The sequence below is a fragment of the Onychomys torridus genome, chromosome 9 (assembly GCF_903995425.1).
Source record: "Onychomys torridus chromosome 9, mOncTor1.1, whole genome shotgun sequence".
Taxonomy (NCBI): Eukaryota; Metazoa; Chordata; class Mammalia; order Rodentia; family Cricetidae; genus Onychomys; species Onychomys torridus.
This window is the reverse complement of record NC_050451.1, coordinates 6,707,627-6,729,930: the sequence shown is the minus strand read 5'-3', so window position 1 is coordinate 6,729,930 and position 22,304 is coordinate 6,707,627. Positions and strand designations below refer to the sequence as shown.

General features: G+C 50.0%; 1 protein-coding gene across 7 annotated transcripts in view; it reads right to left on the bottom strand.

Annotated features, from left to right (window-relative positions):
- Positions 1-22,304, bottom strand: part of Arhgap22 (Rho GTPase activating protein 22) — a 172,266-nt gene that overhangs the window by 32,631 nt on the left and 117,331 nt on the right. For all 7 annotated transcript variants that reach the window (XM_036199831.1, XM_036199832.1, XM_036199836.1 and 4 more), the window contains one exon: positions 2,864-2,992. In XM_036199831.1, the coding sequence (XP_036055724.1) occupies positions 2,864-2,992 (129 nt within the window). The remainder of the gene's footprint in view (positions 1-2,863; positions 2,993-22,304) is intronic.

Here is a 22,304-nt window from a genome sequence, read left to right as displayed (position 1 = left end):
TTGCTTTGTAGACCAAGCTGGCCTGGAACTCACAGAGATCTGCCTGTCTCTGCCTCCCAAGTGCTGGGATTAAAAGGTGTGTGCCATCAAGCCCAGCTCCTTCTTATCCTTTTGAAGCATTCATTTCTCTGTTTTCCTTTGCTCCCTAACCCATCCATAAATGCTATCATTATCTCTGGGTTACCGTAGTTCATCTCACTATAAAGGGAACCCTAGTATGCCCCTTTTTGGTTGGCTTCTTCAGTTCCACAGTTTCATAATTTTAATATAAGCTATTGGGTGGGGCTGTGGTGGATTCCTTCACCCCACTGTAGAGCTTCCCACTGTAAGAATGAGTTAGTTTTTTACCCATAATGTTGCTAAGTGCTAGAGTTACTTTGGGACTACCATAAATTTGGGGCTGTGAAACCTTGCTGCATCCAAGTTTCTTGGAACTGTGCACATCTCTATATGGGATCTGTTTGCCAAGGGAAATGCTGAATCCTGTGTGCCACAGCAGTGATTTTACCAGATACCTCCAAGCAACTTCCCTGTTGTGGAGTGTTAGTTTAAGATGTGTTACCTTCTTTTATGCTGTGGAATATTTGGTTAATGATGCAAAGATGTGTTGCATTCTTTTATGTTGCATTTGTCTAACTCTGAGAAGCTGTATTACTTTACCTGTCTAAAACACCTGATTGGTCTACTAAAGAGCTAAATGTCTAATAGCGAGGAAGGAGAGACAACAGATGGAGCTGGCAAGCAGAGAGAATAAACAGAAGGAGACAAAGAGAAGAGGGAGGGGGAGCAAAAGGAGAAGGAGAGGAGAGGAGGACTCCAGAGGCCAGCCACCCAGCTACACAGCAAGCCACGGAGTGGGAAGCAAAGAAAGGTATATAGAAAGGTAAAAAGCCCAGAGGCAAAAGATAGATGGAATAACTTAAGAAAAGCTGGCAAGAAACAAGCCAAGCTAAGGCTGGACATTCATAAGAAAGACTCCATGTGATTTATTTGAGAGCTGGGTGGTGGGCCTCCCAAAGAGCTGGAGAGAAAAAAAACAACCAACTATAGATATATGCAAGACTTGGGTGACAAGTAGAGGTATCATGGGGCTTAATTCACATTTCTTTGGTGACCAATGAGCTTGAGCCCACTCACCATGTTCACAGACCATGAGAATTGCTTCTTTGCAAAGTGCCCATTCAAGCCAAGCCCATGTTTCTGTTGGCTCACCTTTGCCTTATTGGGTAGAGAATCATGATGGGTTCACGCGTTACAAACCTCTCCTTAACCCACTGCTTCCCTTTCCAGCTCTGAACTGATTTTTATAGAATGCATGGCCGTTGGTTTACTTGGTATAGGTCAGTTCTTTTCCTCTCTGTAAACTCCCTCTGATGCTCACCACCTCTTATGAGCCACAGCCAAAGCACATGATATCTGCTCCGGACTCTGCTCTGTTCCTTGGCTGCACTTTCAATGTCCTGGCACAAAAAGAGGTCCTTTAAAGCTACCAAGGTCGTCTCTGGGTGGCTCTGGTCTTCCCAGGCCACTGAATGGTCTGTGGGTCAACTCAGCTGTGATCATGAGATTGCCCCAGTGAGGCCCAGGAGAACAACTGTAACTTCTAACATTACATTTACTCTTCTACACAAGACTTAGTGAAGGTGATCAGGCAGGTCATAGAGAGTAACAATAGAGAAGAGCTGTCAGGTAGGTGGTGGGAGGCACAGGGCTTATCAGATCTGGATGCGGGCTTGGAACTCCCAAAGGCGAGGATCCATCCCTGCCTGGCGAATGTTACAGGAAAAGCAGATGTCCACACCATGGCTAGAACCAACCTGCTGGAAGGCTCTGGGTCTCCATGTTCTACAGGGGGTTGCGCCCTCCTTCCCCTCACCCCAACACAGTGACACTGTCGTGAACACTCTTGAGGATGACTTCATATGGACAACAACCTATTGTGTCTGGAGTCAGCGCCTTCTTTTCTCCCAGGACTAGACCTGGACAAAGCCCAGAAGCTCCCTTTAGAATCTGTCTGCAGCTAGCCACCCCCACCGTCTCTCCACCTCTGCTTGTTCCTCTCTGTCCCAGCCTGCTACAGCAACTCTTGTCTTTGTGGTCCTCTCCTTACTGGAGGACTAAAAGGCTTCAGTCTAAGTCCAGTCCCATCTATCTCCTGCTTACCAGTGTCCAGGAGCCCTGTGGCATTCCCAATGACGTCTAAACACTGCCCTCCACGGCCCCACTGCCCAGCCACCTCTCTCACCTTCCCCCCCAATGTCCTCATCTCCTCTTCCCAGTCCCTTTGTTCCCTTGCATCTCTCACTCATGAACACCTCAGATATGTGTACTTGTCTGTCTTGTCTATAGACTATGGCACACAGCAAGGCGTGGGAGTCAGGGACAACACCTGCTCTGCTCACCACTGAGTTCCCAGGTCACTGAATGCTTTGCATGAACAAGCAAGCAAACAGCAGATTAAGAACAGGAAGTGGGCACAGGGGTCAGGGTTGGGTTCCAGTGTCACAGGTGGGCCTAGGAAAAGGGAATGGTGAAGACTGAGGAGTTGGATATGAACACTGGGTAGTGTGTGGCCCACCTGCACTGTGTATGAAGGCCACTCAGCGTTCAGCAGGGTATCTAGATGCAAGGAGACCAACATGTAAAGGCTACATGCTCATGTCCTCTACGAGGGGGCTAAGTACTAGGCTGGAGGCATAACTTCAAGGACAGTGTAGCAGAAGGATCAGGCTGCCATCAGACATGCAAGATGCAGTAGCCAGCAAGTCCCAAGTGAGAGAGAACTTGGGGACTTGGGGCAAGAGGCCAAGATTACCTGTAGACAGGGGTTCTACAGGGTGGGCATGCGAGTTACGGGAAGTACCTCCGCCCAGTGGGGCCCAGATGACACGGCGGATGGCCTGCACCCAGTCCTCCATGTCACGCTGGGAGCTGGCCATGAGCAGGAGCGCCTCAGGGTTGGCCGGCACCTTCTCCCGCTCCCCGGCACCACCTGCAAGACAGAAAGACAAGGCTTACTGCAGGGTCCCCATGTAGGACAGCCGGTCCCCTCTGGACATCTGTGAGCCCAGCTCTAGCTTCCAGTATGCACCCAATCTCTTTCCACACCCCACAGGCTTTTCCATGGGGGTCCTTTCTGGGTTTTCCTTTTTCTCCCTCGCTCTCAATTCTGTTTGTTTGCATTTGTTCATTTGAGTCCATATCAAAACAGAAATTGTATAACAGGACACTACTGGGGGAATGCCTATTTTAGGGCCACTCAGAGGGATGAGAGCTGGGCTCCTTAGAGCTAACTCCCCCTCAGCAACTCTACTGGCTCCCAGGTTGCCCTCTGCAAGTGAGCTCGTCACTCTGATGTTCTAAAAACCACTTATGCTGAGCTCTCTAGACAATTTACAAGATTTTTCAAGGATGGTTTCCTCACCCCCAAACATTGCTCCTTGTGTAGGATCCCATCCAGGACAATGTGCTGGGAATGAGAGGGAAGAGCAGAAGGTAGGCAAGGATCCTTGGTAGGCCCGGACTGTTCCTTGTGGGACTATGGCCCAGGGAAGGAGCCCAGATGGCAGCAGATGCTTCCTGAGCACTGGAAAGTTCCAGAACAATTCTGCTGGGCACACAACCACCCTCTGCCCATCTTCCCAAGGACTGAAAGCAGTGCTGTTATCAAGTCTACTTTGAGGGGTCAGGGTCTCTCACTACTTTACCCCTGAGCTATCTACACCTTAGGCCACCCTTCCTAGTTTATAGACAAGGAAACTGAGGCACAGCCTAATTAAGTAACTTGCCTGCACTCATATAGTTCCTAAGAGTTAGAAACACGCATTCCAGGTCCTGGCACTTGGCCACCAACCCATGCTTCTCACCACCTTCTCGAGTCCGTCAGCACATTAGGGTCACAGCAAGCAGCCCAGAGCTGAAGAAGGTCTCAGCAGACAACTGTGAGAGCTCTGCCCATGGAGGGCGTGCACCTTGCTGAGGGTGCTATGAGCGTGGAGGCTGGGACATCAGGCCAGTGGGCAGAAGGACCCCAAAGCTCAGGACGGTATTGAGCAAGATACTCCCAGGAACAGGCAGGCAATCCTTGTTCGCTGGGTGGCCAGGCATCAGAGGCACTGAGGTGGAGAGCAAGGAACTGGGGCCCATATGTGCTTCTGTGCCTATGGTCTTACACATGGTACTGACACTGGAGCGGCCAGCTCAGAGCAGCTTGGCCTCAGGGGTAGAGGACAGTCACCATGTGGGTCACACAGACTGTGGGATCCTAGGTGGGGAGAACCTGATGCTACCAGAAGCTTTCTGTGTGACCTCAGAGCAGCGCAGCACAGCCCAGAAGAAAGGGACCTAGAAATCCACAGATCCAGGAATTGGCCAGCACTTCGTTTTTTTTTTTTATACCCAATCGTGAATTTCTGTTTTTAAAATTATTTTTTCCTAAAGGTCACCAATGCAATATGTTTCCCATTCTACAAAATGTGCATCTGCCCATCTCAGAAGTGGGCAGACATTCTTGTGCAGAGCTCTATCCCTCCCTGGCCAGGGGCCTATCCCAGGGTGCCATGAGTCTGCATGTTATAGTTTTTAACAAAGATGGACACTCTTTTTGTTTTAAAATGCTCCTTGGGACATCTGTTGAAATGAACCTATGGATTTATTAGTGTGTTAATATAGCAGACTTGTGGATTTTCAAATACTAAACCAGCCTTATACTCCTGGAACATCTTCTCCTTGCTAATCGTGTATCAACCTGTTTGTATACAGTTGGACAAAATTTTATCCATAAGTTTCCTTATCTCTTCACAAGGGGTGTTGGTCTGTGTGTTTTTGTTGTTGTTTTGCTTTGTTTTTTCTTTCCTATAATATTGTCTTAGTCAGGGTTCTTATTACTGTGACAAAACACCATGACCAAAAAACAGGTTGGAGAGGAACAGGTTTATTTGGCTGACACTTCCACATTGCTGCCCATCACTGAAGGAAGTCAGGACAGGAACTCAAACAAGGCAGGAACTTGGAGGCAGGAGCTGATGCAGAAGCCATGGAGGAGTGCTGCTTTCTGGCTTGCATCCCCTGGCTTGCTCAGTCTGCTTTCTTATAGAACCCAGAACCACCTGTCCAGGGATGGCACCACCCACCATGGGCTGGGCCCTCCCCCGCTGACCACTAGTTGAGAAAATGCCTTACTGCTGAATCTCATGGAGGCATTTCCTCAACTGAGGCTCCTTCCTCTCTGATGACTCTAGCTTGAGTCAAGCTAACACACAAAACCAGCCAGCCTAGATTTCTTTGTCCAGCTTTAGTTTCAGGGATACACAGGCCTCACAGGATTGTTAAGTCTCTCCTTTTTAATTTCTTGCAGGGAGACTTTGTGTAGAATTTCTATTACTTATTCCTTAGTGTTTGGTAGACTTCAGCAGTGCAGTCACATGTTCCTGGACTTTCTTTGTAGGGAGGGGGTTTAAAATTCACTTCAAGAGCCAGGTAGTGGTGATACATGCTTTTAATCCCAGCAGAGGCAGGCGGCTTTCTGATTTCAAGGCCAGCCTGGTCTACAAAGCAAGTTCCAGCCCAGCCAGGGCTACACAGAGAAACCTTGTCTCAAAAAACAAAAACAAAAACACCAAAATAAATAAATAAAAACACCCCCCCCCAAAAAAAATCACTTTAATACATACATATTTTTCTTCTATACAAAACTGTGGTCGCTTGTGTCTTATAGAGAATTTGTTTCATCTATGTTACTAAAAGAGCCAGCATAAGGTTGTTTATCACTGTCCATTGTCCTTTTAGAGCCTGAAGGGTCCCTTCTCACTGGCCTTGAGAGGTTGGTCATCTGTGTCCCCTTCTTCCAGGTCAGTATTGCCAGACTCAAGCTCCCTTACTGACCTCAAACGGCCTCTGGTTGAACTGACTTTGGCTAATGTTTTGTTGGTTAGTCAACTTTATTTCAAGGTTAGGTGGTAAACATCTTAGGTCTGTAGGCCAGATGGTGTCTGCCACAGCTTCTCCACTCTGCCACACTGGGCAAAGCACTGAACCAGCAGGCCAGGATGGGAACGAGGAGGCCTGGGCACGCTGCGAGAACTGATTATGGAACAGGCCAGCCGGGCTGCACGCCGCTGTGCCGTGCCCTGTCTCTCTGCCTTCCCTGTTTGCTTTCCTCTGCTTGCTCCAGTTTGTTTGCTTCTCATTTCATACTGTGTCTGGTGCTGTTGTCGCTCCAAACTCTGCTTGAGAGCTAGCCCCCAGTTTGGGGTACACTTCCTCTTTAATTCAGTTCAAAACACTCCCCACTTCTCTTTTTAGAAATGGGTAAGTTCCAAATCTGGGGTTAAGATTTCTCAGAACCATTTCTGTTACTGATTTCTTACTTAATTCCATTGCAGAAAGAGAACATGTGTATATGATTTGAGTCATTTTTCATTTCTTAAAATTTGATTTTGGCTCAGACCATAGTTTCTCTTGGTAGTTATGCTGTGAACCAATAAAAACGGTCTTGCTGGGTGTGGTATAGGGTGAGGTTCTACTAAAACCAGCCAGATCTCTTTGGGCAGTCTGTTCAGATCTCTGATCCCTGCCCTGGCTTTCTGTTCACTTGCTCTATGGATTATTGGGATGAGCTATTAAAATCCTCTACTGCAATCCTGTTTTTGTCTATTTCTCTCGAGATTCTATCAGTTTTTGTTCCATATGAAGGACTGTAAATATTTAGAGCTATAGGCTACAGCTTCCTCGCCCCACTCACTAATAGTCTCTGCTTGGGAATCACTGATTTTTGGTCTCCCAGTTTCCTTGTGACTTCTGTCAATGTGGCAAGACCTTTGCCCATTTTAAAACATTTGTTTGGAATTTCCACATGCATTTCTTGTCAGACAAATGACTGGGGCTTGCCTTTTCTTAGTCTCACCCAAGAAGATTTCTTTATGAGTGTTGGCATGCTTGAGTGTAAGTCCCCCTTCGGTTTAATGGTGGACTTATTGTCCCTTTACCCTCCTTTTTACACTTCCTTTCTTTGGGGATCCTTGTGACAGTGTCTCGTTACATAGTTCTTCTTGGTTTTCCTGTCTCTACCTCCTAAGTTCTGGGATTACATGTGTGTCACTTCATCCAGCTGTCTTATTATTTTAAAAGTTGTTTTATAGTGGTCTGTGTGTGTGTGTGTGTGTGTGTGTGTGTGTGTGTGTGAGAGAGAGAGAGAGAGAGAGAGAGAGAGAGAGTGCATGTAAACATGAATACAGATGCCCTTAGAGTCCAGAAGAAGGTGTTGGATTCCACGGAGCTGAAGTTAGTGCAGTTTGAGAGTGGTCCAATTTAGAGCTGGTATCCAAACTTGGGTCTTGAGGGACACCTCTCCAGCCTCTATTTTACTATTTTTATGATTCCATTCGATCTCTTACATTGCTGGTTAGCAAAGCCCTCTCTCCCCTTCTCCCACCACACAGCAGTGAGCACTTTAAAGACTCCAGTAGACATCTTTAATTACCTCTGAGAGATATTACAACTCTTGCAGGCATGTGCCCACAGGTACGTCCAAGGAGAGCTATGGATGTGAATCAATATATTTGCAGATGACAGCTTCACATCACAGTGGCAAAGGTTGGACATGCCTGTGGGACCTCTCAGGAGTTATTTCCATCACTGTCATTCCTGGCTGTCTGGCTACACCTGTCTTACAATTTGCTGTTCAAGGACACTACATATTCCACAGTATATAGCACTGTCTCTACTTAACAAGTCTGCATCTTTTGGAAAGATTTAAGTTGTAAGGGAAGGACCTATGTCTGTTCACTCATCTCTCCACAGAATCCATGCATGGCATTGTGTCACCTCTGCCTGCCACCTTTCTGCTGGATTTCCTATGCAGCTATCAGTGACTAACCCTCAATCTTCGGACAGTGGGAAGGGGGTCATGGTCTTTGAAAGGCCCTCTCGGGGGTGACAGATCAGGTTGACTGGCTCCCTCTGCCTGTTTTCTGGAAGTTGCTGCTCAGCCCATTCACCTACCCTGTGTGCTCCAGCTCGCCATACCCTTGTTTTCTATGTCTGCTACACTGGCTTCGAGCCTTTCACTGAGACATGCCTCTCTGCGGGTTCCCCCATTCCTTGTGAATGGGGCTATCGAAGCGCTTAGACTTGTGAGTTTGTAGTATTCATAAAGCCCAGGTCCCTTTGGTCTTTAGTGACGCAAATAAACATGTCCATCCTTTCCTCTGCCCCTTGGTGACTCCAATTACCTGTGCACTAGACATCATGAAGGTTCTTTCACAACTCATTGATGAGATGTTTGTGCTAAGAACTTTTTTTCTCGATAGACTTCCTTTTGGGTAGTGTTACAGCAGAATAATGCCCCCTCTCTAAGGCACTTCTATCCTAGTCTCTGCAACCCATGCATAGGTTAGGCTATATCACAGAATATATTATATAATATATAGAATTGTCAGTGGAATCAAAATTGCTAACTGGCCCAGTGCAGTCATAGCAGGCTTCCAAAGTAAAGGAGAAACCAGATACAAAATGGGTACAGAGGACCAAAAAGGACACACTCAAAAAGACCTGATCAATCACCATGGCTTCGAAGATACAGGAAGGTCAGGAGCTGAGGAACCTGGGCAGCATCTAGGAGAGGGTGAGAAGCTGGCCTCTCCCCTACAACCTTCCTGAGGTGCTCAATCCTGTGACCCCTTGACTTAAACCAGACCCGTAACTTCCAGAACCGCGGACACCACACAAATAGAGCTGTTACTTCAGCCACTGATTCTGTGGGGACTTGTCACAGCCAGTAGAAAATGACAAGAGAGGCAGGCATGGTGGCGCACACCTGTAATCCCAGCATTCCGGAGGCTGAGGCAGGAGGTTCACAGGTGTGAAGCTGGTCTGGGCTACAAATGTTCAGGCTAGTGAGAGCCTGTCCCCCCAGACAAACAAAACCCCCCAAATAAGAGCAAGCACACGTAGTTTTACCGCTTCGAGCTCACCAACCTTTCGCCTTCCGTGTTGATCCCATGTGAGCTACTTTTTCAGTTCACACACTGAAGGCTTGCTCTCTGGAAATATGACCTGGGCTTTCAACATCGTTATGGTTTTGTGTATCTCTCACGTCTCAACTGAGCCCTTAGGACACACTGAATTTTAATTACGTGTCATTTCTGCTGCCGTCGGCTGTCTGACTTGTCCTCTCACGCTGGCCTTTATTTTCCTGCCTGTCACACCCCTGATGTTTTTGAGTGGGTACCAGGCATCATGGTTTTTCAAAGGTTGCCTGCTGGAGCCTTTATATTCCTATAAATACTCCCGAATCTTTCTCTGAGATGAAGTTAGGTTCATGGCCGAAGTTTCCTGGGTGGAACTCGAGGGCTCAGGGCAGAGCCCGGGGTCCCCTGTGGAGGGAAAAGCCCTCTGTGTGTCCCACCCAGTGCCCCATGTCTGCATGGCTTTCCCGTCCTGTGTGAGGGTGGACACGGCCACCTCAAATCCTTCTCTCCCCAGTCTTGGATGGTTTCCTCAGATGCATGTGGTGACAGGTCTACAGTGAGCCTTCCGTGGATGCTTTGTCTCCCTGCACCCTTTCATTTTCTCACACTCTACCCTGCAAGCTCTCATGCTTTGATCTCCCAGGCCCCCAAGCTGTGCTGTCTGTACCTGCAGAGGCCAGTGGCTTCCATCTGTGGGTCCCTTTCCTATATCACAGCCTGGAAACTTCCTGAAGGCGGACAACTACAGCATATGCAGGGCTCACTCTGTTCTCAACTCCCGGTGCAGAGGCCCTTCATTAGCTAATGCCGGACATATTGACAACACAGCTTCAAATGGACATGTGTTGGGGCAAAGTTGTTTCCACAAAGTTGGTCTCTCTAGCTTCACACTGTTCAGAAGTGACAGTCACATCCCTGTGTGTCTAAGGGACCCGTTACGTGTGACACACGTAGGAGGTATTGACATTCCCAGTCACACACAGTCCTCATGGACACCACAGGAAGAAATATTACTAAGAGTGTTTCACACACGCAGAAGCCAGGGCTCACGGAGAAGTTAGATACCGGACACATGAATGAACAAGGAGAGTGCCAAATGCAACCACAGGTTCACTCACCTGTGTGGTTTTTTCTTCTCAGTACAAAACCTTTGTAGTAATGGAGTCAAGGGCAAAGAAGATCGAATGGTTGTCGAAACAAATGTTAGGGTCTTTCAGAGCACCCAACTGTTCATGCCTACCTGTCCTCTGTACTTGGGAAAGATGAGCACTAGATTTAAAGAAAAAAAAATGTGGCACCGAGTATTTCAGGAATAAATGCATCCTGGAAGATGACAGTCTACGGTTGTTGTTCTTGCTCCTCCCCTCTTATTTCTAAACATTTTTATTACATTTTAAAAATCCTTGTTTTCTTTTATTCTATGAGTGTTTTGCTTGCATGTATGTATGTGCCCTGTGTGCCTGCAGTGTCCAGGGGCCAGCAGAGGGTGCCTGATCCCCTGGATTTGGAATTATCATGGTCACTGTCCGGGGTAGTTTGAAGTCAACTTGACATAAGCTATAGTCATCTAGAAAGAGGAACTTCAATTGAGAACATGCCTCCATCTAGATTACCTGTAGGGCATTTTCTTGAGAAATGGTTGATATGGGAGGGCTCATGATAGTGGGGTGTGCCAACCCCTAGACACACACACACACACACACACACACACACACACAACAACAACAACAACAACAACAACAACAACAACAAAACAGGCTAAGCAAGCCATGAGCAGAAAGCCAGTAAACTGTGTTCCCCTATGGCCTCTGCTTCAATTCCTGCCTCTAGGTTTCTGCTTTGAGTTCCTGTCCTGACTTCCCTCAGTGATGGATTATGATCATGACGTGTGTGAGCCAATAAATAAACCCTTTCCTCCTCAAGTTGCTTCTTGTCATGGTGTTTTATCACAACAACAGTAACACTAAGACAATTGTAAACCGCCATGTGGGTGTTGGGAATGGAACCTGGGTCCTCCACAAGAACAGCAAATGCTCTCAAACACTGAGCCATCTTTCAAGCCCCTTTATTATGTTATTATATTATTACTTATTTGTATGTGCATGTGTGTGTATATATTCACACATGCACAAATATGCTCATGTGGGGTCAAAGGACAACTTGTGAGATTCAGTTCTCCCACCATGTGGGTTCTGGGGATTGAACTCAGGCTATCAGACTTGGGTGCAAATTCTCGTCCCCCTGAGCCATCTGACAGCTGAGTCATCCCCCTGCCCTCCTCTTCTTTTTAAACCAATCTGTATGGTCACTAAGCTGCCCCTCTCTACCATGCATTAACCCTCAGCTCTACTGTGTGGAGCACATGGACTTAATCCCCAAAGCATCCAAGTCCCAAACCTTTGGGGTGGAGAAAGCCAAGGTGCCTATCTTCTTCAGAGGATGAGATGGAGTATCAGCTTGGTTTAGTACCTAGCTAGCAAACCCACATGTCCACTTTTATTGCCACACTCAGATAAATACAAGGAGAGCAGAGTCAGTCCCAACACTAATGGCATTTGGGGTCGGATGGTTCTTTCAGGGGAGGGAGTCTGTTTTGTGCCTAATAAGTAGGATGTTTAAAGTGAACCTCTACCCACTAGACTAGCAGCAGCCTTTCCTGCTCTGTTAAGCTGTGACAACAAACACCTCCACATATTGCCAGATGCTCCTTGGGGGGCAAAATCGCTTTGTGTTGGAAACCATTGATAGAGATCCATCAGATCAATAGTGTCTGTGGGTCTGACTGTTAATTCCATTGCCATGTGATACTGCACAGGCATAATGTGGCATGTCCATAAGAGACCCCCACTGTTCTATCCAACCTGGATCCATTTAGTGTCAGGCAGCCAAGGTAGAGAGCTGGGGGGTGGGGGTGGGACCTTCTCTCCTTGCCCTTACATACACTCATGTTCTCCTTGGAGGGGGCTCACTGGCCTCACACAAGGCTTTCAATGTCGGCTATATGTTAATGACTTCCAAACTTACCACCATCCCGCCCTCCAGACCTGAACCAATCATCTCTGGATGTGGCTTAGCCATCCTCTTGGCTGAGGGCAGTTCCAACTTTCAGTTAGTTACTCAGGGTGAAAACAGACACACCCACCTTTCTAGTCTCACATCTCCTCTCTTGCCAGCAAATCCTACCTATTTGCTCATCTTTGAAAATACATTCAGAACTGATCACTTTTCACTATCTACCTGGTTGAGATCACAATCATCTCTCAACTGGAGGACTGGCATTGTGTCCAGGCATCTCTCTCTGACTCCTTCAATCTGTTCCCAACGCAGAAGCCACAGGGAGCCGGCTAAGACTGAAAGCAGCCCGAGCGACACCTTGCTCGGTCCTCCCAGGAGCAGCCATGCCACCCACGGCTTTGCTACCACCATCAGGGCCTGCTTCCCCACTCCTGCCCTTTTGCCCCTGGCTGCTTCCTCTTTGCATGTGGCATGGCTTGCATCTGCTCATTTCCTGCCCAGTGCCCAGAAGGCTTCCAGTCACTGGCCTGGTTTGGCCCTCACTTCATTCATGTCTCTCTTTGAATGGCATCTTCTGGAATCTTTCCTGACCTCACATCTCCAACCACACCCACGCTCCTAGCCAGCCGTCACTGCGCCATAGCATCCAGTACATTTAAGCACACAGAATATGTTGACACGAGAAACTTATGCTGTTCATCAGCCCACCTTTACTTTGTCTGCATCTTGTATTATTTAAGCATTGGGGAGAGCCTGGCATAGAGAGGGAACACACAGAAGACAAAAGACAAAAGTAGACGAGATAAGGTGACTGAAATGCTCACAGTACCCACCGCAGGCAGACAGGCAACCTGCTGATAAGTGAGTGGCCAGCTGTGGGCAGTGACCCAGCTGTGGCACCTACACAGAATCCCCAGCCTTAGCTGCCCATCCTGCCAGTCTGTACCAGGCTGAACTTGCTGTGGGTCTTCCCTCCCTCATTTCTCTTTCCTGGCTCAGAGGCAGCAAACATCACTTGCCCTGCAAAGGTACGTCTCCAGGTTCCCAGGCTGCTATGCTCACAGCCTGCCTAGGATTCTGGTTGTTCACTTACCCCTGGACAGGCGCCTGTTCTTCTTCAGATACTTGGTGGGGCAGAAAGGCATAGTGAGGTGAGTGAAGGGCCAGTGAGAAAAGGATGCCCGGGCACAGCTGAACCTGGGACGGCAGCAGGCACACACACATGCAGCAGCAGCAGCAGCAGCAGCAGCAGAGCTGGAGCGGAGCTGGCAGGGAAGCCGGCCCCTTCTGTCTAGCTGCAGAGCGGTGTAAGCTGTGGGAACTAAGCTAGGGTCTTTTGTCTCTCATGAGCAACTTCTGCATTTGCAGGACCCGAAAGCTGGGAATGTCCAGGGTGGGGATCCCCGTGGGCCCTTTCCAGAGTACACAAGCTGCTGGGGTGAGATGGAGGGAGCCACTGTGGAAATCACAAAGCAGGCCAGTCTGCATTTGGATCTCTGTCCTGCATTCTAGCCCTGAGCTTATTAAGTTCCTGACTTTGGTCAGCTGTAGGGCCAACATCCATCACCGTTGTGCCAGCAGGGGAATGTGGGCTAGGAACAGGGCTCCGAGCTGAGGGCTGCTGTCCCCGGCAGTTTTTGCTGAGAATGGGGTGGAAGTTGGACATGCGCAGAACTTACTGCACAGCCAGGTGGGAGCTACTGACTTCATAGCTCCGTTCCCTTTTAGGTTTTTGTTTGTTTGTTGTTTTCTTTTGGTTTGGTTTCTCTTAGTTTTTTGAGAAAGAGTCTCTTTATGTCATTTATCTAGACTGGCCTTGAACTCACTAAGTTGTCCAGGCTGGCTTCAAACTTGCCATCCTCCCACCTAAGCCTCCCACCTCAGGCTGTTTCTTTCTCTTTGTAAGCAAAATGTGGCCAATGACTGGGCCGACCTCTTGGAGTTCAGGTGAAGACTCTAAACAATGCTTACAAGATGTTCTCCTTCCCTCTGAGGTGGACATCCTGCCCCTTTGTCACAAACCAGAAAGCCACAGGGGCAGGAAAGCTCCACCTCTGGGAAGGGCAGAGCCAGGACTCGAACTTAACTGGATTCTTCCCAAGAAAGAAGTCACCGCACTGGTGATGTTTCCTGCGTCCCTGGGACAAAGGAAGCGGGAGACGGCTGACTGGTCCAGCCTTGCCTGCCTCCCACCAGCATCGTTCTCCCAGGACCTGGGTCAGGACCTGTGTCAGGGTTATCAGTGCTGTGTGAAGCACCATGACCAAAAGCAAGTTGGGGAGGGAAGGGTTTCTTCTGCTTCCACATCACTGTTCATCACTGAAGGAAGTCAGGACAGGAACTCAAGCAGGGCAGGAACCTGGAGGCAGGAGCTGATGCAGAGCCCACGGAGGGTGCTGCTTACCTGGCTTGCTCAGCCTGCTTGCTCATAGAACCCAGGACCTACCAGCCCAGGGATGGCCCCACCCACAATGGGCTGGGCCCTCCCCCCATCAATCACTAGTTAAGAAAATGCCCTAGAGGCTTGCCTGCAGCTCCATCTTACAGAAGACTCTTCGTAACTGAGGTTCTCTCCTCTCAGGTAACTTTAGCTTGGGTCAAGTTGGCAGAACCAGCTCTGGAGGGGTGTGGCCCTCTGACACTTCTCCACCAGCCTGTTTACTCATCAACCATTCTGCCTTCCTCTCTTGCCCCTCAGAGCTTCCCTTCAGGACAGCCTCTTGTTCAAGAGTTGCCCTCCTGCAAACTACAACATTTCCTTTCTACAGTTACTCCATTGGAAAATGGCTTACAGCTTTGTACATGTGGTTATTGCAAGTCTGCCAAAGGACTGTCCATCTTCTGAAAGCAGACATAGCCCTACTCTCCCTGGTTGAGTGAGTAAACCAGTGGGTTCTCCCCACCTGAGGGGATCTGGCCCCATGACCCTCCATGGACACCGGACTGAGAAGCCTCAAGCTCCCCTTATGAAATGACCCAGCATTTGCATACGGCTTGCACAATCCTCTCTAGACTATGGCAGTACCAAATCCATGGCAATACTGAAAGCAGCTGATATTTAGGGATGGCTGTGGTGATCTATTGTGTCCCCAATACATTGTGCACCCTAATAAAACTTATCTGAGGGTCAGAGAACAGAACAGCTACTAGATTAGACAGAAAGGCCAGAAAATTAAAGGCACACATGCCTTTAATCCTACCACTTGGGAGGCAGAGATCTGTCTGTGAGTTCAAGGCCACACTGGAAACAGACAGGCATGGTGACACACACCTTTAATCCCAGCACTTGAGATCTCACTTCTTGCTTGGGAAGGACACACACGCCTTTAATCCTGGGAAGTGATGGCAGGAAGCAGAAAGGTATATAAGGCATGAGGGCCAGGAACTAGAGGCTTGTTAAGTTTTTAAGCTTTTAGCAGCAGTTCAGCTGAGATCCATTCCAGTGAGGACCCAGAAGCTTTTAGGAAGATTAATGGAAACAGCATCCAATGAGAAGATGTTGAGGTGAGGTTAGCTGTGGCTTGTTCTGCTTCTCTGATCTTTCAGAACTCACCCCAATAGCTGGCACCCCCTTTTTTTTAAATTAATAAAAACCTTTTAAAATTCGTGTTACAGATGGCTGTCCATGTTCTAATCAGCATCCATCTTTCCCAGGAATATTTTCAACCTATAGTTGTTTGAACCCAGAGGTAGGGAACCTGCAGACTCAGATGTATTGCTCAACTACATCAAGTACATACATCCAAATAACCCAGGGTGGTGAAGAGGCTCAAGGGGCATGGGATGGTCCACAGAGTGAGAGGCAGGCCGCCACCCGCCTAAGAGGGTGACTTGCTGCCAGGGTACAGTAAGCCTGCTTACTTCTGCAAGGACAGCAGGACATGGGGGTTTAGGGGGGCTTCAGGACAGGAGGGAGAGGCCCAGGAGCAAGGGAGGAGAGATATCTCTCCAGAGACTGTCAGGGGTCCCCATGTGTTAATCAAGACATTCTCTTCCTTGTGAAAGGCCCTAGCTGGTATGCTTGGCCTGGGGAAGCTGGGCGGGCCATGCTCTTGCAAAGGCCATTGAGCTCCCAGGAGCCTCCCTACCCACCAACAAGGCAATCTCATTCCTTCAGGTATCTCCCTGGGGATTTCCTTAGGGCTGAGGGGACATTTGCCTGGGCAAGAAATCTGCAAGTGGCCTTGCCCTGGGTGGTCCCCTTGAGAGAGAGGCCGTGACCTTTCTCCTCGGGTAATTACAGAAGTGGTAGAGGGACCTGGCTCAGTGGAAGTCTCTGAAATATAAGTCACACCTTCCCTACCCAGTGGGGGCTCCTGACATAGCCTGGTCCCTAATCCTGACTTCAGCATAGATCCTGATTGAACTGAGACCACCTTTACAGCCCCAGTCTCAACTCCCCCATATCACCCCATGTCTGCCTGTGTCTGAGGTATTCCACAGACTTCTAGACTTGGCTCAGTTCAAGACCTTCCTCTGACATACAGGTCCACTTCCATCTGCTCACCTAGTCAACTCCTGCTCATTCAAGACCCAGATCAAGTAGCTCCCCTTCTCCTTCAGCTTCCTTTAAATTTCCTCTGCACCCACCCCATCCCCACCCCTTTTTAAAAGACTTTATTATCCATTCATTCATTCATTTTGCTTTGATTTTCTGTGGATGTTTTGCTTACCTGAATGTCTGTGTGCCAGCTGCATGGTGCATGCAGTACCTGTGGAGGCCAGAAGAGGGCATCAGAGACCCCTGGCACTGGCGTTAGAATTGTGAGACACCATGAAGGTGCTGGGACTCAAATCCAGACCCTCTGGAAGAGCAGAGCCAGCCCTCCTGCCCTTCCTTTTTCCTTCTGCTTGTAGTTACTGGAGTGCTAGTGTATGACAGACATTGTGTCGTGTGCTAGGGACAGAAGCTGATGTCAGCCTCAGAGAGAGTAACCAGGCCCCTAAGGGCTGCGGCTGCCATGGCAACCACACCACCAAGCTACCAACCTGCTCATGCAGCATTCCCTGCTCAGACACTCTACAAGCACGCTGCCATTATCCCCAGTGTGAGTGAGTTTCCCAGGCCCAGCGGGCAGGCAAGCTCTGAGTCCCTCTTCAGGCGTAAGCTGCCACAGGTCCTCTCGGATGCCTTGGGTTTCTGGGATCGGATTGGACAGTTATAATCCTCTGGACAATTGATAATGCCAGGAAGGCATTAAAGAACTCACAACCACTTTCTATTGCAACCGAGAAAGACACCCCCACCCCCATCATTCACCTTGATCTGAGGTCCCCATGTCACAGCTGAGCAAGTCCCCATGTGGAGGCTGTCCCAAGGAGGCCTGCAGAAGGAGAGGCCACAGAGGGGCTGGCTGGTCACTGCTGTGGTGTCCTAAGCACACTGCCCTGCCAGCAATGGGACAGTCATCTACCACCAACGGGGTCCTCTCCTCTCTGAAGAGCTGGCCCACTCAGAAATGCCAGGGTTAGAGCTCAGGGCGGTCTGCAGGGCATGCCTGATGCACACAGTAAGTGAGGGCCCCCTCTCACAGGACTGAGGAAAGGGGTACACAGAGTCCGGGGGAGGGGGGACCTGGGAACACTGCTTCTCAAATGGAGGAGGTCCAGAACCACCACCATCAGGAAAGGGGCCCTAAGCTTGGCTGAAGTGGTTACATCCTCACCTATAGCCAGGTGCCTCTCCTCGGTCATCTAAGGAACACGCACACACAGTTCCCTCTCTCACTTCTTTTGTTCCCTTCTTGCTCTCTTGTCTGTTCTGTCTGTCTGTCTGTCTGTCTATATGAACCCACTCTCCGAGAGGGCCTTTCACTCCTTAGCTCTCCCCCTCTCCCAATAGACCCGTGCACTAACTCCGTTGCGCGTGGGGTGTTCTCTCAGTGGCACACCTCGGCAGGGCCGCCACAGGTACCCACTTCGCTGCATTTCCCCTTCCAGGGGCAACATAGCGGTCGCCTTTCTTGGACAGGTCTGGTGAGGCAGGGAGATCTGACAGGAATACTTCAGATCCTCTGAACTGAGAGTGGGTGAGGAGGGGGCTGGGGGCTGGGAGGTGGGGAGGACATTCTGCAGGTACCCAGGGTAGAAGGCCAGGGTGGTGGCTTTCTTGATTAGATCACAGAACCTGCCCAGGAACTAGGGGTAGGAAAGGTCTGGATGGTGATGGGGAAGCAGCCTGGGCAGAGTGGAGCCGAGAGAGTCAGAGGGTCCTGTCAGCGAGAAAAGGGGTCCCAAGCCTCGCTGTGCCCTGTGTAATTTGTCTCTAGAAACGTCATGTGAGAGTAAATAAAAACCACTCTAATTGTAGCATCAACACTTAAAAATTCTTTACCCTTCATTGACCCCAACAATGGGCACAGGCCAGGCAGCTTAATAGCCATTGTCCCAAATCTAACCCTACCCACGAGCCTGCTGGGGACTCCTGAGTCCTTCCACAGCAGTCTGGCCTCAGGTTCTGATGCTGGAACCTCATCACCCTAAGGAACCGAAGCCAGAGCCTGAGGTATCGGGTACCACCCGTGTCTGCTCAGTTTTGTCCCTGCGGCTGATGTATGCCTTCATGGCACTATTTGAGTCCCATTGTCCAGATAGATGGTAGATGGACCTTATCCTAGACCTGGGGATGCAAAAAAAAAAAAAAAAAAAGACAAGATCCCATGTGGAGTCCTCAGCAAGCCATCAATGGTAAACAAGCCGGCTGCAGACAGAGAAATTGCTTAAGAAGCCAAATTAATGGTAGGCCGCAGACAAGGGCTCTTTAGTACCCAGCGGGAAGGGGCAGGACCAAAGGACTGAAGTTCCGCCCCTGGCCCAGCCTTTATTATGGAGATAGAGTTGACTCCCAGCACAGACCCACGCCAAATCCCACAACACAAGAACCTGGACTCCGAGGGGAGAGACCCGGCTGGCCCAGCCAGTTTCTTCCTGAAAACCTGGGGTGGGGGAGGGGAATTGCAGACTAGATCACGTGCACCTGACTTCGGCCTCGTCCAGCCCAAGGTAGTGAGGGAGTGGGCCAAGAGAGCTGCAAGGGGACAGGCTGAGAGCACTCAGAGGCCAGTAGGACGCTCAGCTGGCTGGAAACAGTGTCTGTGGACACCAGGGAACAGTGGCATGCCACATAGCAGAAACGTGTGGCCAGGGCCTGGGGGGCTCTGCACGCAGGTCTGCCTTTCTCTTGCTGGGCATGCAGACACTGTTCCCTGGTTCAATAGTGCCACCATGCATCTCTCACCAAAGCCCTGTTTCAAGACTGATGGATCCCACCTCCCACAGCTGTGAAGACCCTGGGGCTTTATCTGGCATATTTCCCACACTTTATTTTGAAGCCAAATAGTTCTGTTTCTGTATTTTTACAGCCTACCTCCTGCCTGGAGGCCAGATCCACAAGACAAGTAAGGAGTCTTTTTGCTAGTGCCAGCATGTAAATTAAACACATGTAGTATCTAGTACCATTCCCTAGCGCAGCTCCAGAAAGCGGCCATTCCCCTTGCGGGCTGAATGAACATAGCGCCCTCTACAGGCAACCATTTGCACTGTGAGTTATACGAATGGGGAGTGCCTAGATGGTCTCACAGTCAAGCCGACAGATAATCTTGAGGAGGGCCTTGTCTTTCTACTTTCTACAGAAGGGAACTGCCTATGCTGTTTCAACAATAGACCTATCTGACTCAGTCCAGTGGTGAGGCTCACCACTGGATTGAGAGCAAAACTCCATGCTTCCAGTCCTCCCATCCTCCTCAGGCCCAGCCACAGTGCTGGCCTATGGAAAAGTCCCTTGACTGTGACCTGATCCCCAAGGCTCTCCATCACCTTAGCCATCCTCAGTTTGAGGACCATGACTAGCGGGGCCACTCAGTTACAATCTGTCCCTCTGCGAACAGATAAAACAGCAACACCTTATTATCCAGAAGTGCCTTCCCCCAACTATATTCATCTGCTGTTGGGGACAGGGGAGCATTGAATGGGAGGGAAAAAACAGGCCATGTGCCGAGTCCAGGGAGCTCCTGGGTGCACTTCCTCTCGTGTTACATACTTTCATGATGTGCCAGCTCCCTGGAATACACCGGATTAGACTAGATCATTAGAAACGGACTGGGTGTGCTTGGGAAGCAACATGAGGACTGGAGTTCGGATCCCACATAAAAGCTGGATGAGCATGGTGACCCCCTGCAAGCCCAGGACTTGGGAGACAGAGGCCGGAGATCCCCAGGGCAGGCTGGCTGGCTACACTAGCCAGGGTTAGCGCACAGACACACACACAGTCACAGACGCAGGCTGTATGCTGACCACCACAGAAAGGAGAGCTGACACCAAGGGAAGAAAGAAGGGCCCAGAACTCAGAAAGGTACACCACTGCCAACAGATACCTATTGTTCAAAGAGTGCAGAGTACTGAGTCTCCCTCCCCAAAGGCCTTGACGTGCCTGGTCTTCTATCAAAGTGGCCACTAGGAGAGGCTTTCTGCATATCCTCATACAGGGCAGTCACCTCATGGGTCTGGCTGTTCTGAAGACACCAGGATGACATGCGGTCCAGCTGAGGGTGGGGCTAAAGTGGGTTGAGAGAAGACAGAAGGATGTACAGACTTTACCAGTCACTTAAGGCTAGGACAGGCCAGGGACAGGCCCTTCAGCTAGACACAGTCACCACAAGGCTCATCGCATCCCCAGGGCTGCCCTGAGCCAGGCATCAGAGATCCCACTGAAGGGGATATGGCAGCAGAGACATGTGGCATGTAAGCGGTGTGGACCTGCCTGTTTTAAAGGGTGTCTGCTTCCCAGGGTCACCTGCTCTCTAGGTGGTGGTGAGAGGCAAAGGGTAGGGCTCCTGTTCACATGGATGTGGGCTTTCCTTGTTGAGACCCCACAAACCATCTTGTTGTCTAACTCTTGCTGCTCCTGGCCCCATCAGACAAGCACTGCCAGGCAGGGTGTCTCCTCAGGTGGCCCTGCGTGTGTCAACACCCCACCACTAGCGGGGGGGGGGGTGTATCTGGACTTCCTGGCTAGCTATTACTGGGGGATGAGTCAGGGGCCCGCCAAGACAAGAGCACTCAAGAACTCTGTGGTGGTCTTGGCTGGCATGGCTGCTTTTGGGTCCCGGTTGCTGAACCTTTTCTGCCAGAGAGAGGCTCGCTTGCCATCCTGCACATACTGCAGGTTCTTGCCCTCTGGGGACCTAAACCAGCTCCTTTAGGACTGGTTTTCTGTGCAACCTAGGATCCCCCTGGAAACATCAAGTAACCTTCTGCACGGGTGGACACATGGTCTGGGTCTCCAGCCTTAATATGCCCAGCAGTGTCTTGCAGGAGGTGTGGAAGGCCCCACTAGGCAGCTGGAAGAGGACAGATTTGGAGCCTGAGTCATGTGGGAGTATCCAGAACATGGTCCATTTGCATAGAGAGGCTCTACCCAAGAGCTCTGCTCAGCTTGTGGCAGCCCAAGATTCACCAGTAGTGTGCCTGGCAATGGTGGGCACCTAACTGTGAGTTCGGGATGGGGAAGTCTTGTCACGGCCTGTAATAAGCACAAGTATTCTAGAATGCTGGTGGGGATACTAACTGTCTGTCCAGTGGTGAAACTGAGCACCAGCAATCACGAGGAGCCAGGAACCAGGGCAGGACCTTTGAGGCCAGATGCTAAAGGCTCTGAACTCCTGAGTCCCTGACCACCTTCACTGTAACTTGTACCAGCTGCATGTCAGGCCTGATGTGAGTCAGGGCTGAGCATGAGGGCGTGGACAAGGTGTCTTCAGAGAACGCCAAGGGAACCCAGTGTTCTTCCTAGAGGGAGCTACATGCCACCCCTGGGGATCCCGCAGCCATGGGGTTTTTTTTTTGTCGAGGAGCACCCAGGATGGGGGGGGGGTGCGCCCTGGTGGAGGTCCTGATGGATGCCGGTACAGGGGCGCTTTGTTCCGGCCTCCACTGTTCATACAGGGCAGACGCTCTGTGAATGGCACTGTTGTGGTATTTTAAGAAGATTCTACAAATAGCGCTCCTTCAGAATGGGCTTCAGAGCCCAGCTCGTGAATGTCCCCCACCAGGGCGGTGGCCTGGAGCTTCAGCTGCACAATAGGGCCTCACAGGGAGTAGGCGGATGCCGGGTGACCCCAGCCACACTGCCCAGTCCTCCCAGTGGCTGCCCAGGAGTTTATTGGGAGGTGTGGCTCCCTGTCTGGGTGACATCCCTTCAGCACCACCTCTCCGGATCTCCAGGGATTTCCAGGCTCTGAAGCTGTCCTGTGGGTCATGGGGGAGGGAAGAGTACTTGGAGATTTCCTCAGACACCTCTTTATTAGGTGGCCAGAGAAACCT